Below are 15,968 nucleotides of genomic sequence, written 5' to 3'. Positions count from 1 at the left end.
TAGTGTTCCAGCTAAACTTCCATGTTTAATATATTAGCAGAGCTTCAGGTAAAATTATGAAAAATTTAATAGCACTTGTTAATTGTCAAAAATATGTGTTATATTTTTAGACATAAATTAGAACCCTAATTAAGAATTTATAAATATATAAAATAATATTAATAAATATATAAAATATTTGATTTTTTAATTTATGACAAGCATATTAAAATATTGAAATTTTAATTAATTTATTAACAAATTAGCTATTTGTATTAGTAATTGATGCTCATTACTTCAAGAGAATTTAATGGCAGTGTTTGATTTTTGAATAAAAATTTATCAAATACATTTAATTCAGTATCCTTAGCTTTTATTTGAGATACTGGCGTCCAAGATTGATCATGTTCTAGTCTATATGAACCTTTGTAGACTTGCAATGGTGCTCCTTCGCCCCATTCCTGAAATAAAATAAAAATAAGTAAGTAATTACAGTATAAGTAATAATAAAAATAAAAATAAATTTATTAGCCAGACCTCAGGACTCAGCATTGAAAAATAAAATTGTCCTGATGGTTTTTCGTACAAGTGATAAATATTTCCTGGGTGCTTTACAAAATTACAAGCAGCGTGGTGTAACATGTCATTTTCTTTAGCTTCAATTAATACTTTTTGAGCTTGATCTTTCAAAAATCTCATTTGTTCAGCTATTACATGTAATTTATTTTTCGCATTTGCTTTTACGAAATTGTCTGCCTAAATTAAAAAAAATTAAATCAATTAATTAATAATTATTTTTAAGATTATTATTGTTACAATAAAATAATATTAAAGTTAGCCGAGGATTTTAATTTTTTAATATTTTTTTAATAATTAAATTTGAACAAAAAAATATTTTATAAAAAATTTATTGCACTTACAGTTTTTAAAATTTCTTACAGGTAATTTTTTTAATGAAAAAAAAACTTCCAAAAATTTTTAAATGTCGGCTAACTTAATTTTCAATACAATAATTACTTTCTCAATTTCCATTGCCAGTGCAATTAAATCTTGCGGTGATGATTTTGTCGCTGCATATCTGTTGACTAAATTTACTTCTGTTGAAGATTCAACGAGCATCACTGTTACAAATAAATTGTTGCTTAAATAATTATCACATAAATATAAATGAGAGTGAATTTAGCAGACAGCTAATTTTTGTGAATTTGTAGATTAATTTCAACTTAATGGTTGTAAAAAAAAATTTTTAAAATTGCATAGAAAAAACTTGTAAAAATTTTCAAATACATTTTTTTATACTATTTCTTCTGTAACAAATAATTTATTAAAAAATTGTCAGATGTCTGTTAAATTCACACTCACAAATATAAACATTAAGTAACAATACTTACTTTTACTCGGTGTATGGTAAGAATCACTTACTTCCATATTATTTATTCTCTTCATTGTGAACTAATTATTTTAATTGTCACCAAACTACGTGATAATTATCAATTATTATTGAATATTGCACAATTAGTATCAAGTATAAACATCTAACACATGTGATAAAATCTTAAAAATTTATCCTTTAATATAAAATTGAGGATTGAACTGAAGTTAGTTTAATATCGAAAATCATAATACTGAAGTAAGCGGTCAGCTGTCAATTTAAAAATTTTTTTTAACAAATCAATTACAATAAAAAAATGCTTCTAAAAATTTTCACTTGTAATTTTTATTAATTTTCACATGTTAAACATTTTAATTAAATTTTTTTTTTAATAATTTAATTGCTACAAAATTCTAAAAAAATTTTTAATGTCTGTCAACTTCAGTGTTGTCGAAAATCTTAAAATAATAGTTACTGACATGACGTTGAAGTTGAAAAATATTAAAAATTTTTTTAGAATTTTATAGCAATGAAATTATTATAAAAAAAATGAAATTAAAAAGTTTAATATGTGAAAATTAATAAAAATTACAAGTGAAAATTTTTAGAAGTATTTTTTTATTGCAATTGATTTGTTAAAAAAATTTTTAAAATTGACAGCTGACGGCTAACTTCAGTGTTATGGTTGGGGGTACTTTTTACCCACGATCTGGCGGCACTGCAAGCCCGTCACAACGTGCGAATAGCTATAGTCAAAAAAAAAATTTAATATTATAAATTTACTAATTAAAATAATGTAACATAGCTTCTTCTTCACTCTAAAATTTTTTATTTATTTATAATTTTTAATTGACAATTGAGTTTTATAAAGTTATCAGATAAAGTTAATTTGTTGATATTAAACCTGTGATAGGGTTAACCTCGACAATAACCAGGAGTAGAATAATAGTTAAAATTATTAAAAATATGGAAAGTGATGAGTTACTGACGAGCATAGCAGAAGTCGAGGATACTATTAACAGATTCTATGCTGGAGGAGTACCACATCTTCACAATGTACTTCTGCATTTTCAAGCATCTCCACAGGCTTGGAACCTCGTCTGGGCTTTGTTGGATCCCTCGAGGGTATTTATAAATTTTAATGTTTATTTAGTGAATTTTTTTTATTAATTTTTGTGCTTTTTTCAGTCATGGAATGTTCAATTTTTTGCGGCTATCACTTTACAAACCAAAATATTGAAGCAATGGGATGAAATACCGGTTACAGATTACCCGTTTTTAAAAAATGAACTGCTTAGAAGAATAGTATCTCCAACAACACCAAAAGTCACTGTTGCTAAATTATTTGAAGCTGTAAGTAAACATTATTTTACTAAAAAAAAAAATTTATTTTTATTGACAATCATTTTTACAATTTTTCATTTAAATTTCAAATTATTAGAATTATTTTATTCAATGTTTATCTTTTGTTTGCTTGGTAATGTTTGTATGTAATAGAATTTATTTAAATTAATTTAACAGATATTTAATAATTTTTTTAACACAAAATTATGGTAAAAAAAATTAGGAACCAAAATTGATATGTAGAAATTTTTAAAAATTAAAAATGCAATTTTTTTAAAATTATTTTTCGGAACAAATTTGTTTGTTAAAAAAAATTATCAAGTGACTGCTAACTTTAATGTCATTTAAATTAATTATTACAGCTAGCGGCATTTCTGTCGAATTATTACGGCACAGATGACAGAAATGAGGACGGCGAACGTAAAGAATTAATGGATGATTTATTAGGAATGTTACCGTACAATAATCCTGAGACACTAGAGATTTTACTCGGAGTATTTTTAGCTCTTTTACTAGACGTAAGTAAAAAAAATTTAACTTTGCCTCAATCACTTTTAATAGATTATTTCCACGAAAATTAACAAAAATAAATTAAAGGTTGAAAAAAGAAAAGGAACAAAGCGTACAAAATTGCGGCAACAACTGGGCTTAAACGAGAACCCCAGCGAGAACTGGAGTAAATCGACCTGGTTACTAAAGCAAGTATTCACAACGTATGCAGATACAATTTCAGATGAAAATGGTTTTTTCTTCATGGCTTTGGAGTGTGCGTTACCCTGGATAAGAATGTACCCGCCACTAGACTTAATAAACCAACTGTTCGAGCACTTTTTAATAGCAGCAGCTCACTACGTTCCCAAAAACGATGACTTGGACGACGAGAGCCGAGGATGGGACTTGTCTCGAGAAATCCTGTCCATCGTAATGAGTCAAGAAGGTCTTCTAAAGAGACCCGTTTTATTCTGGGAGTGGACTCGAGCTTTGGTGACCCTGGCGCACCAAAACGGGAACGTCAGCTTTGCTTCTATTCTCACGGGGCTCGGCGAGATGAACACCAGAACACTTCTACTAGCGTTGGTCGAGCAGACTGATCAATCCAAACGCTGGACAGTGGAGACGCTGATAAACCTGCTGCTCAGATGCTCGGAGTATCCCGGACGTTATGCTACTCAAGAGCGTTACAGCAGTATTCCTTTGGGATTTTGGTTCGCGCTCCAAGATCACATATCAATGTTAGACACTCCTTTCGACGTTCAAGTGCGCCATGCATTGAAGCCAATTTATATGAGACTTGTTCACGTTCAGCTCCAGAAGATGACTCTGCCGTTGTCTCCAGAAGAGGCTGGGACTGCCGAGGAACTTGAAATATTCCGGTGTTACCGCCAGGACATCGCTGACAACATGACCTACTGCTTCAATATAATCGGTCAGGAATTGCTGATGATTTTAGGACGGCGGCTCAGCCCACCGTTGATTGATACCATAAAGTGGATCGATGTTGAAGCAACGCTCTATTCATTTCAAGCTTTGTCAGATTGCGTGGAAACAAACGACCTGGAGTGTGTGCCAGCTTTAATGAACTTGATAATCACCGGGATTTCCTATGACAAATATCCTGATGAAGTCTTGTCCTGTGCTTGTTCAACGATCGCGGCCTACGCTGAGTGGTTAGGTGAGAACCCAGACCCCTGGCTCGAAAGGTCGCTCCAATTGATAACTTACAGTCTGACCCAAAGCCCGATAGTGCTCACACGAGCGACGATGGCGCTCAAGGACATTACACGTGAGTGTCAGGAAAATTTAGCAACTCTAGCACCTTCCATTCTTGATACAATCAGCAAGACTTTGATGGTCTTGCCAACTGGAAGCAATGAGGGATTGCGATTAATGTATGCTGCGGGTAAATTGATAAACGCTCTGAGGACTACTGAGGAGCAGTTGCAGTACCTGGACGCGACTCTCGGGCAGTGTGTTTTAAAACTGCGCGAGCTTTTGCAGAATCCAGTCCCAGAATTTCATGAAAACGTCACCACGCAGCTCAGGATGGCGACCATGTTCTTGTCGACGCTGGAAGGAGCCATGGGAAAGTCGGTACTTGATGGACTGATGCCCACGTTTAACCAGATTGTCACTCATCCCGAGCTCAGACAAAATGATATGATCTTAGACGCTATGTACAATTGCGCTCAGCGGGCCTTGCAGTGTCTCTTGCATCCTGAGAAAGACTCCAAGTCTTTGCTGAAGCTACTGGTCGAAGCTTACAAAGTAAGACCTCATCCAGCTGCGCTGCAGTTGCTCAGACAAGTTGTCCTGCTGTTTGGAACCGACTCGAACAATGCAATGGGCCCGATTTTTGCAGAAATCGGCGGTCATACTTTGGGTGGTTTAGATTCTTGCAGCTCTTCTGGCGGTAATTTGTCAGATTTTGGAGATTTGTTGGAAGCTTACTTGGGTTTATTAGGACAAATTTGTAAAAAGACACCTAAATTAATGCTACAAGTTCCTGAACATGTCAACAATATGTTGAGATGTGGTAAAATAAATTTATTGGTTTTAAAAATTAATTAGAATTAATATTGGATATTAAATTAATTAACGTTAATTTTTTTTTTAAAAGGAATAATTTCACTAGGTCTTCCAGAAACAGCAGTCATTAAAGCTGCTGCTACATTCTTGATACACGCAATAGCACAAACTCAAATGTCTTCGTATGTTGAAAATGTTGGAGCACAGCTTGTTGCCATGATAATGGAATGTATTGGTAAGCTTTATTAATATTTTTATGAAAATTAATTTAGCAGTAATTAAATAATTTTTTTTTTAACAAATAAATTAAGGAAAAAAAAATTTACATGTAAAAATTTTGAAAAAAAAAAAAAAATGCAATTTTTAAAAATAATTTTTTTTTGTTAAAAAAAATTAAAAAATGGTCAAGTGATTGTTAACTTTAATATCATAATATTTTTATAATTTTTTTTTTTTTTAAGGAGGTAAAGTGGCGCGCAATAATCTTGATCATCATTCACAAGTACTCCACGCATTAAATAATCATTTCAAAAACAATATTGGCGCTTGGATACGTTCTGCATTAGAGGAGGGAGTTTTATCATCCCTCACACCAAGCCAAAAAGAAACTCTTACTCGCAGTATTTTAGCGGAACGCAATAAAGGCCGACTGAGTGAAATGTTACAAAAATTTAGTTTAGAATATTCAAAGCCTGTCGTTGGGCTTTAATTTTTATTTAAAATAAAAATGGTTTAAGTTTTTTATTAAATTTTGTAATTAAATTTTTTTTTATTTAGTTTTAATCAGCGACGGCTGTGTAAGATTTAAAACATTACTTATTTAGAGAATTTTAAACATCATGTGATTTATTATTGTTCATTGTAAATGATTTTTTTTTTTTATACATATTGTGAAATTATTTTCCATTGAAAATCTGCCTGATCTGTATGATCACAATAAATCTTTAAATATTAAGGGGCACACCTAGTGTGAAATTTCGAAAAAGTCGATTTTTTTTCTTATTTCGGTAGATTACACCTTTAAAAATAACATATTAAAATTTCAAATCGATATCTCAAATAGTTTTTGAGTTATAACATTTTAAAGAGCAGCCGCTCGGCAGCTAGAGTGTCATTAGCTGCGAGACGTACCTGAAGTATTGTTCAGAGTCTACTGTCTCTTCCAGCCCCTATAACACGATTCCAGTTTCTATTGTTGGCTCTCAGGTATACAAAAATATATCATTATAATAATTTCTACAAATTTCTAGAAATTTTTCGTTTACTGCCACGTAAATTATTTTCGGAGCCAGACACATTTAGTCTCATTGTGATCGTTGTATCGAGCGCATCATAATTTTACACGTGCTATTTTCTTGAAAATGAGTGATCAATCTTCATATTCAAATAAAAAAGGAACTCACAATGTTCCTAAGCATCGATCAATTGCGAAAAAACGCAAGTTTACCGGAAATAGATTTACATTTGAGCAATCTACTGCGAATACCAGTACGTCCGCAGAAAAGTTATTACAAAATAATGACAATAATGTTGTGATTGACCCATCTCATGGATATTGTATTTTGCAATTTTTATCAGTTTTTAGTGCAATTAGTAATTTAGTGGTGTGTAAAACCTGTCAAAAAAAAGTTACTTTCAATCAAGCAAGTTCAAGAGGCCTAGGGTTCAAAATTGCTATTATTTGTGAATGTGGCAATTCGTATATTAATTCTGGACCAATGATTAATAACGCATTTGAAATAAATAAACGTATTGTTGCTGTGATGCGTCTATTGGGCATCGGAATAAATGGGATAAATTTTTTCTGTGGATTAATGGATTTAGCATGCAAATTTTACGACCAAACTTTTGCGGGATGTTTTACGAATTTACAGATTGCAGCCGAAACTGTTTATAAGCTCAGTATGCAGCAAGCTATAAATGAAGAAAAAGAGCTTACATTAAAGAAAGAAAATTCGGAGACAAATTTGACTGTTAGCGGCAATGGTACCTGGAAAAAACGTGGCCATACTTCCCGTTTTGGAGTAGTTACACTGGCAGGAAAATACAGCAAGAAAATTCTTGATTCATGCGTAAAATCTACATATTGTCAGAGTTGTGTTTTTGGAAGAAAAAAAAGATAGCGAACCTGAAGATTATGAGGAATGGCTATCATTACACGATGAAGAATGTGATGCCAATCATAAAGGATCTGCCTCAAAAATGGAAGTGGATAGTGTAAAAGACATGTTTGGTCGTTCCATTAGTAAATATGGTGTAAAATATACCCGCTATATTGGTGATGGTGATAGCGCTACCTACAAAGGACTTATAGATTTGAATCCTTATGATATTCCTGTTGCTAAATTGGAATGCTATCTACATGTGAAAAAAAGAATGGGAACACGTTGCCGAAGTGTAAAGAACATTAATAAGAAATTAGGAGGAAAAGTAAAACATCACAAAAGTTAACTGTAAATTTTATAAATAAACTCCAAAAATATTATGGTTTAGCAATTATGAGGAATCAAGATAATGTAGATGAAATGTATAAAGCAATCTGGGCCACATTTTATCATTTCTGTTCAACTGACAAAAACCCAAATCATAAAAATTATCCAGAAGGCGCTGAAAGTTGGTGCGCTTATCGCCGCGCGGAAGCTGAAGGAATCACTAGTACATTTAAACACGATTACCTCCCACTGGATCCAGAAGTACAAGAAGCTATAAAACCTATTTATGAAGACTTATCTCGATATGAATTGCTTGATAGATGTAAAGGTAACAATACTTAAAACAACAATGAAAGCTACAACGGTTTACTTTGGCACTTTTCACCCAAGCATCTTCATAATGGCTTCAAAACTATTGAATTGTCAAATAATTTTGCAACTGCAATATTTAATGACGGTTATTCGTCAATTTTGAAGATATTCAATGTAATGGGAGTGATAGTTGGACCTGCAGCAAGAGATTTTGCGGCTCTTAAGGACGACACGAGAATACGAATCGCTGATTATCGCCAAAGGGCTTCTTCAAAAGAAGGTCGATCATCTCGAAGAAAAGCTTCTTCAGCTGAACAAGCCCTTTTCGAAGAAGAGGAAGGTGTATTATATGGCCCTGGAATAGCAGATTAGCTGTAAATATGATTTTAAACCACTTATAACAGTGGAAACGATCATTTTATCTTTAAACGCGTTTTTCTCGAAACAGCATTTTCCGAATTTGCTGCAGTGATTACTCAAAAACAAATGATCCGATCACTATCGAATTTTTTTACATGTTCTATATATAGTTCTCCGTACAATGACCTATCGATTTTTGATCTGATCAAAAATCGAATTTTCGCAGGCCACAAACGACCAAAATTTTAGGTAAAATTCGACTATTTTTTTAAAACGCCGCCATATTGTCAATTTTTGATTTTTTTATCGTAGGTCATTGTACAGACAATATTATCTAGTTTAACGAGATATTTTTTTTTTAGATTTCATCCACGGAGAAGGCCGGAATCACTGCAGCAGTGAAGGACCTTTTTTTTTTCGCGCCGTTAGAGATCGACGATAACTTAAAAAATATTTAATTTTTTTCTTCAAAAATTTCATTATGTATTCTTAAAACATGTATAAATATATTCTTAAAATTTTAAAATAATTGATAAAGTATTTTTTTTAATAAAAATTCCCAAAAATCACGTTTTTTTTAGGCCGTTACACTAGGTGTGCCCCTTAAGGTAGTTGTGAAAAATATCGTTTTTGTTATTATTTAAATCAAAATCAATAAATGATAATTATTATTTTATGTATTTATTAAAAAAAATTATGTCAGTAATTATCATAGATTTTACTGTATAAAACTATTGAAGTATGATCACAAGAATTATCGATCACATTAAAAATGACAAAGTTATTATAGACACAATGATTAATATGTTTATTATAATATCAATAGTAATAATAATTAATTACATTAGAAAAAAAAATATATATTAAATAAAAATTGAAGCCAGGAATATCACATACATTTTTGACAGAATTCTATCAGCTTCATAGTTGATTGTATTTAATATCAATCAAAACGTTTACTACAAGTTTATTTTATCAACAATTACCAGTTCAATTGATAATAAAAAAAATATATATAATCATCAAAGTGAACATTAAAAAAAAAAAACTTAAATATATATATATATATATATATATATATATATATATATATATATATATATATATTGATCAAGAAACAAGTACGCGTACGTACTTACTAAAAAATATATTTGTACGCCGCAGTACCTGTACATTTTGTACACAATAGTGTTGTTACAAAATAGCTTTGTTTAAAATGAAACAATTTAAATAAAAAAAAATTAACTATCAAGTACGTATATGATTGAGTTTGTATATACCAATTTAAAAAAAAAAAAAAAAATTGATGCTGCATTAACTTATTGTGCATTATTTCCATTAGCCGGCGCAGGTGTGGGTGGGAAATTGGCAGCGATGCGGGACTTTCTTTGCCGCGGAGGTTTGTGTGTTTTTTGTGCCTGAGAATTGTCTCTAAACATCCCGAGCTGTTCGTTAGCAGCCTTGTTGATAGGCTTGCTATCAACCTTGGGAGAATTATTAACAGTTTTGGACTTGGCGGGCTTGGGCGCCAAGTCTTTGTTGTCCTTCGGGGTTTCGTTAGCCTTCCGCTGTTTGTTCTTCTTCTGGGCCTGCAGAGGAACAAATGGAGTGCTCTGTTTAATGACCTCCGGCTTATCCGTCAAGCTTAGCCCAGACTTGGGGTGGTTCTGCGGAGCTGGTCCTGGTTCCGAAGAAGTCTGATGAATCGGACGAACTTGAGGGTTCAGATGCATCGAGGGCATGGGCGGCATTTGAGCCATCTGCGTGAAAGGAGCTGGAGTCTGAAGCGGCATCTGATTCCAGCTGGTGGAAGGTCTTATGGGTGGCTTCCTCGGGTCCGGGAATGAATGCGGTGACATCATCGACTGTAAATTGATGTTCGACGTTGGCTGGATATTCATTGGGATATTCATCGGCGGCTGCATGTTCATTGGCATGTTTTGGGACATACTGGGTAGGTTGTTGGTCCATGCGTTCGGAGGACACAAGTCGAAAAAGTGCTGAGGCTTAATTCCTTTGTCGAGGTTCAACTCTTTGTACACTTTCATCGACACATTCTCAGCTGCCAGCTTCGGATCTGAGCACAAGTCACCCCAGATACTTTGCATGTTCGGTAGCACGATCTGAGCTTTAACTAGATTTTTTTCAGTGTGATAAAAGTACCGAGGCGTTCCGAGTCTCATCACTTGAAAGTGATTCAGTAAAAGTGTGCTATAAGACACTGCTGCTTCCTTGCGATTGTTCGCTTGCCTCGCGTGCTGAAAAAATATTCATTCATAAGCTTAAAATTTTTTTTTTTAATAAATTATTGACAATTAAATGATGAAAAAACATGCGACGATTAATCAGATTAATATTCATTCAATTAAATTATTATTATAAATATAAATAATTTTTTACTGAACCATTAACCCAGTAATAAAACATACATCGAACATTTGTTGTACCAGTGGTGGTGCTGCTGATGGTGGTGCTAGCGGCGTCGGCGGAAATATAAAGGGTTTTATGTTGGTATTTACTGCTGCTGGTGCAGACGACGGCGTCGGGTTGACACTAGGCTTGTCATCGGATATTTTCAGCACTGCTTTCAGAAAAGCACTCGGGTCTTGAGGCTGTTGTATAATAATAATAATAATAATAATACTTTTAGTTTGGTTATCATTACTTTACTTTTTAATCATTAATCACCATGCTTATTTAATAAATAATTAGCAAAGTTAAAACATCTTAAGCAATTTACTTTTTCATAAACATAAACCAGATTTATTCCCCAGACAATACTAGACAATGACAAGTCTGGATAATTTTAAATACTTTACCGAGTTATTTACTGGTGCTGGTGGCACTTGAGGTCGCACCATCGGAAAATTCATCGGGTTTTGTACATTGGCTCCGCTCGCAATCTAAAATATTAAAAAAATTAACATAAAATTGCAAAATAATTATTTAATATTTATTAAGGAGGATTTTAAAAAATATCTTCTAAAAAAATTAATAATAAAAATACTGATTGCCTTTTTTTAACGGCACTTAAAAAATGACCTTAAATTAAAGCTTATAGACCAGAATACCCCCTTAAAATAAAAAATAAAATAATTACCGTAGATTTTTGTAATTCATTCCACAACATTTGAAATTCAGTAGCCTTTTCATTAGAATTATTAGCCTGGGTAGTAGCTGGAACCGATTGAAGTTGATTACTTGGAGGCACTGTAGGTTTTTGTGTCTGACGATTAGAATTATGAGCAGTAAGTTGATTAACTTTACTATTCCTACCAGTATTATTATTACTGTTCTTAGCTGGTGAATTAGACGAGTTCAAAGGTTCATTTTTCTTCATAACTCGTATTTGTTGCTGCGATTGCGCCTGAGACTGTGATTGGTTCTTACAGAACACTGGCAAGAAGTTATCATGTTTATTAAACGACGCAAATGCACTAGACTTAGCATTGCTATTACTATTACTGTTACTACACGAAACGTCGCCTCTGGGCTGCTGTTTCTTGCGAGACATTTTCACTGTGACCATTCCAAGCCCAGTGATGTCTTGCTCAGCGCGAATTCCATGGCTGATGTTGATAAATTCGGCGGTCAGGAGCTCGTACCGTCGACAAGTCGCTCCTCCAGTGAATGAAATGTTTCCGATAAACGGTTTGTCGAACAAAACGTCGTAAGTTTTTTCAGCCTCCTCGATCCCTTGGATGCCGACGATGGTCCCCTTGTACCCAAGTGGTACCGCCGAGTCGTTCTTCACCGCAATTATTCTATCAAACATTCTGTGCTTAGCTGAAGAGTCTGGCGGGATGTTACCAGCGTTCAACTCCGGCTTGAAAAGCAAGTGAGGCTTAACTTGCATCAACACAGTCTTAGAAGTGTTTCCTTCTTCCTCGACATACTTGTCTATCTGTTTCTGCAATTTCCCAACGATCTCCGGATCTAAACCTTCTTCGTCGCAGTTCCTGGGATTAACACTCCTGAAAGGTTGCTCCTTCAGCCACTTAACGACGTCCGAAAGTTCATCACTGTTGGCAAAGACTTCATCTTCATTGTACATGTCATTGCTGGCATTACCCGCGAGGTACTCAAACAGCAACGGATATTTCTCCATGTAGCTGCGAATCAGTCTAATAGACTTGGAGCTGTACAGCCACTGGCCTTCGACCTTCTTGGTGTAACCCGGCAGCTCCTCGTTCTTCTTATTGAACTTCAAATTCAGCCCAATGTTCTGCTGCTTGCGTTCGGGAGTCTGTTCAACGGTGCGCTCAGGCAGCACAAAAATAGACCCGGTGATGCGGCTAAGCAGATGACTGCTGATGCCCAACCGCTGGGCAGCAATGCTTCCATACATATACTGCATTCGCAGTTGACTCTGCTCTTCTCTGAGCTCTCTGAAGTCCGGCTCGGGGGAAAATTTCATCGCTACCTTCACGCGACCAGTCTTAGTGTTTATTCCCGGAGGAATAACGTCACCCATGGCTCCGTAGTGCGGGTGTCCAAGCATGAAGCAGATGCTCTTGGGAACGTAAATGTCGCTGATATTCTTGTGGGTGATAAAGCCTTCCTGCTCCACCTCGATGTCACGTACGATTGTCTGATAAGCGTAGCAAAATGGATAGTTCGACCACTCCTTCTCCAACGAAAGTCTGCCTTGATTAGATAAAATGTATCTGCGTCCAGAGATAGGACACGCGTGGATCAGCATGCTCGTCTGGCCAATGTCTATTCCAAACCTTGATTTATAAGACAGCGCGACGCTTTTCGACTCGGAGCTCCACTGACTCTTAGATGAGTCTTTGAAGAACTCTCGGTCCAAGTTGTCCATTCCATAGGGACGGTTCATGTTTATCAGAGTAAACTTGCTGTCTTTGGTCGATACACCAATGACAAAAGCCTCGACCAAGTGTGGCCATTTAATGTAAACCGTTTTGCCTAATATTTCACTGGATATTTTCTCAATTGTTGGAGACTCTTTGGGTGATATGTACACTAACATATTCTCACCTCTTGAAGCTTGCTCGAATACTTTGACCTTGGCTTTCTCCAAGGAAACCGTGTGCGGGATGTGCTGCATCGTGGGGAATCCAGAGTAGTAAACATGCAACTTAACATCTGGACACAGACCCTTGACTAATTTGTCACTTGGCACAATTAATTCTTTAGGGTCCAATAGCTCTATTTTGGCATGACTCTCAATCGTGGGAAAGTAGTCAGGAGCCCTGACGGAGCCCAAGTTGTCTGGTGTATATGTGAAGATGTTCATTGGGCCGTGTTGATTCCGCGTCACCTCTTCGGGAGTCAACAACTTCTCATATGGACTCATTGCTTCGATCAATTTTTTCTCGTTTATAAACGGAATGAGGACTACAGCTTCCCACTCTTGTTTCTTTTCATTCAAATCGGTACGGAATTCCAGAGGATAGTAGGCGATTATGGGCGATCTTTCTTCTGTTAACAAACCCTGGTAAGCTGGTGGCAAAAGTTCCTTACTAGCTGCTGGAAGAACAGCTAATAGTTGCTGAAAAGGTAAAAACGGTTTGTCCAAATCGAAGCTTATCTTAAAATCTCTGAACCCCCTTACATCAGAAATGAAAGGAGCGTAGTGATGTGGGTAGTACCAAGACCAGCTGCAGCAGCCGTCGTAGTAGTAGTGTAAGTTCCACTGGATCGCAGTGACATAAGCATCGGCTTGCGAACGCAACACTGAGGAGTTAATAGATTTGTACTCAAATTTATTAATGTAATAGTCGCGTTTGTGCTGTAAAAATTCAATATTGTACATCTCGTTGTCCGAATCGGAGTCGATCAATTCTTCTTCGTCAGAATGTCCTAGCAGTATCTCGTCAGTTGTCTGAATCAACGTACTCAAATCTTTGTTCATTGATGTCTTGACAGGCGAGTCCAACTGCTTGGGTGAGTCTTTGGACTTCCTATAGCTTGTTCGTTTGTTTTTATTTGGTTGTCTTTCGGTTTTTCCCTCGAAATACTTGAGGTCTGCCATTGTTTCGAAGAATCGTTCGACGTCAATGTGCGACAGTTGTTCTATAAACGTCTCAAAGCGGTCCAAGTTTAATTTACCCGCCTCGTTTATGTAACCGTCCATAGTTGGTAAAATTTGTTCGTACGCGTGGTATAATATTGGTAACGCTCCATTGGCTATATGTAAATTAGGCAGGTGCGGAATGAAATCATTGCCGACTAAAAATCCCATCAGAATCCAGTCGTCTATTATTTTTTCAATGTCAAAAGGAAATTTCAACTTGTTTTTCAACGACTCAAACTCGTGTTCCATGTACTCGCGGAGCAGAGAAATATGAAGCAAGCAAAACTTTGTTTTTTCTGGGATTATACATTTTTGTACGTTTTTACCGTATTTTACTTCTTCACGTAATATTGCAAAATGTGGCTCATGGGTACAAAGACTCAACATTATTAAATCTGCGTCCAGTCCATAAAGACAGTGACGTGTGTTTGGATCATGATCGGGTTGGGATTTCATGAATCTTATGTAATCCATTATTTTGTGTTCGCCTTCACCTGGTACCTAAAAAAAAAAAAAAAAATAAATTTTTGTTTCTCAAAATACAATCTTACTGTTATAATTAAGCTATATATTTAAAACAATTATTGTTATCTTGCTAATTTTATTTGACATGACTGCTAATAATATTTGCTCAAGATAACCTTCAATTAAATAATCAGAATTATTATTATAATTGATGAATATTTTCAATGAAAAAATTTTAATTCATTACCTCAGGACCGCTGAGAATAACTTTACACTTCTGCCATAATTTGTCGGTAGATATTTTGTAAGTAACAAAATACTTTAGCTGTTGGGTCAACTTTGCCATAAAAAGCGTACCAGGAGTAATACAATTGGAATCGAAACGCGATTCCTCAGGTATAGTTTCACCCTTGGCTCGAGCTCGCGCTTCAACGAGCTCGGCTTCTTTGGCCGCGCGAAAACGCCGTCCCCGTTGCTGATTTATTTTAGCACGTGGCGCAACACCATCGACAGCCATAAAAAATAATTTCTGGGGTTTTATTGTACGGAACAGAACTTCAACATAGTGAAATATGTTTTTGAATATCGTCTCCTCGGTGATACGAAATTGCGCGTCAGCGTCGTTTGGATGTGAACAGCAGTGGATTATGCCATTCATGTCCAAGTACAGATTATCGAATTCCGGAATCTGCGAAAAAAAAATTTATTAATTCACAATAAATTTTTTTATGAATAAAAATAAAAATTACAATATGTGCATTGGGTCCATGATTAATCAATAAGTTCTTTTTCTGACATTACATTGAGATTAACAGTATGTTTATGAAAGATAATGAAATTTTTACCTGATATTCATTCAGCAATTCAATAATACAAGGGTATCTTTCACAAATAAATCTTGTAAACTTCGGCACACCCATTTTTATTTATTATTAATTACTTATTATTAATTTATATTTAATATAAAGATAATAATAGTGTTAACTAATTTATATTCATATACAAATTTATTATCAATGGTAAAATATTATTATTTTTTTGTATATAAAAATTCATAAAAACTATCTCGTATATAATCACACACAATATACGTATTTTTTAGTCTCATAACACAGATGTAATGGTACATAACCAGATT

General features: G+C 34.6%; 3 protein-coding genes and 1 long non-coding RNA gene across 5 annotated transcripts; 2 read left to right on the top strand and 2 right to left on the bottom strand.

The window, feature by feature from the left end:
* Positions 1-75: 75 nt before the first annotated feature.
* LOC141534179 (uncharacterized protein C1orf50 homolog) lies at positions 76-1,559 on the bottom strand. Its single transcript, XM_074253354.1, has 4 exons — positions 1,371-1,559; positions 997-1,100; positions 517-735; positions 76-440 (listed from the first exon to the last, which is right to left on the bottom strand). Exons 1-4 carry the CDS (start codon positions 1,423-1,425, stop codon positions 255-257), a joined length of 564 nt encoding a protein of 187 aa, XP_074109455.1. The 5' UTR covers positions 1,426-1,559; the 3' UTR covers positions 76-254.
* Positions 1,560-2,070: 511 nt separating this feature from the next.
* Cdm (importin-13-like protein cdm) lies at positions 2,071-6,185 on the top strand. Its single transcript, XM_074253401.1, has 6 exons — positions 2,071-2,476; positions 2,540-2,704; positions 3,058-3,213; positions 3,293-5,228; positions 5,313-5,456; positions 5,683-6,185. The coding sequence occupies exons 1-6, from the start codon at positions 2,318-2,320 to the stop codon at positions 5,928-5,930; spliced, it is 2,808 nt and encodes a 935-aa protein (XP_074109502.1). The 5' UTR covers positions 2,071-2,317; the 3' UTR covers positions 5,931-6,185.
* A 1,144-nt stretch (positions 6,186-7,329) lies between these two features.
* On the top strand, positions 7,330-9,433 carry LOC141534206 (uncharacterized). Its single transcript, XR_012480384.1, has 2 exons — positions 7,330-8,339; positions 8,688-9,433. It is a non-coding gene; the product is annotated as an uncharacterized LOC141534206 (long non-coding RNA).
* A 31-nt stretch (positions 9,434-9,464) lies between these two features.
* On the bottom strand, positions 9,465-15,911 carry Pcm (5'-3' exoribonuclease pacman). Of its 2 annotated transcripts, XM_074253399.1 has the most exons (6): positions 15,676-15,911; positions 15,078-15,518; positions 11,426-14,866; positions 11,145-11,228; positions 10,755-10,937; positions 9,465-10,583 (listed from the first exon to the last, which is right to left on the bottom strand). In XM_074253399.1, exons 1-6 carry the CDS (start codon positions 15,748-15,750, stop codon positions 9,645-9,647), a joined length of 5,163 nt encoding a protein of 1,720 aa, XP_074109500.1. In that variant the 5' UTR covers positions 15,751-15,911; the 3' UTR covers positions 9,465-9,644. The 2 variants fall into 2 exon arrangements, with proteins under 2 accessions (XP_074109500.1, XP_074109501.1); XM_074253400.1 differs by lacking the exon at positions 10,755-10,937.
* Positions 15,912-15,968: the final 57 nt, after the last annotated feature.

Source organism: Cotesia typhae, unplaced genomic scaffold (genome assembly GCF_013202065.1).
Source record: "Cotesia typhae breed Kobodo isofemale line unplaced genomic scaffold, CoteBio_Ctyphae scaffold_13, whole genome shotgun sequence".
Lineage (NCBI taxonomy): Eukaryota > Metazoa > Arthropoda > Insecta > Hymenoptera > Braconidae > Cotesia > Cotesia typhae.
The sequence above is the reverse complement of the archived record's forward strand: the minus strand, read 5'-3'. Positions and strand labels throughout refer to the sequence as shown.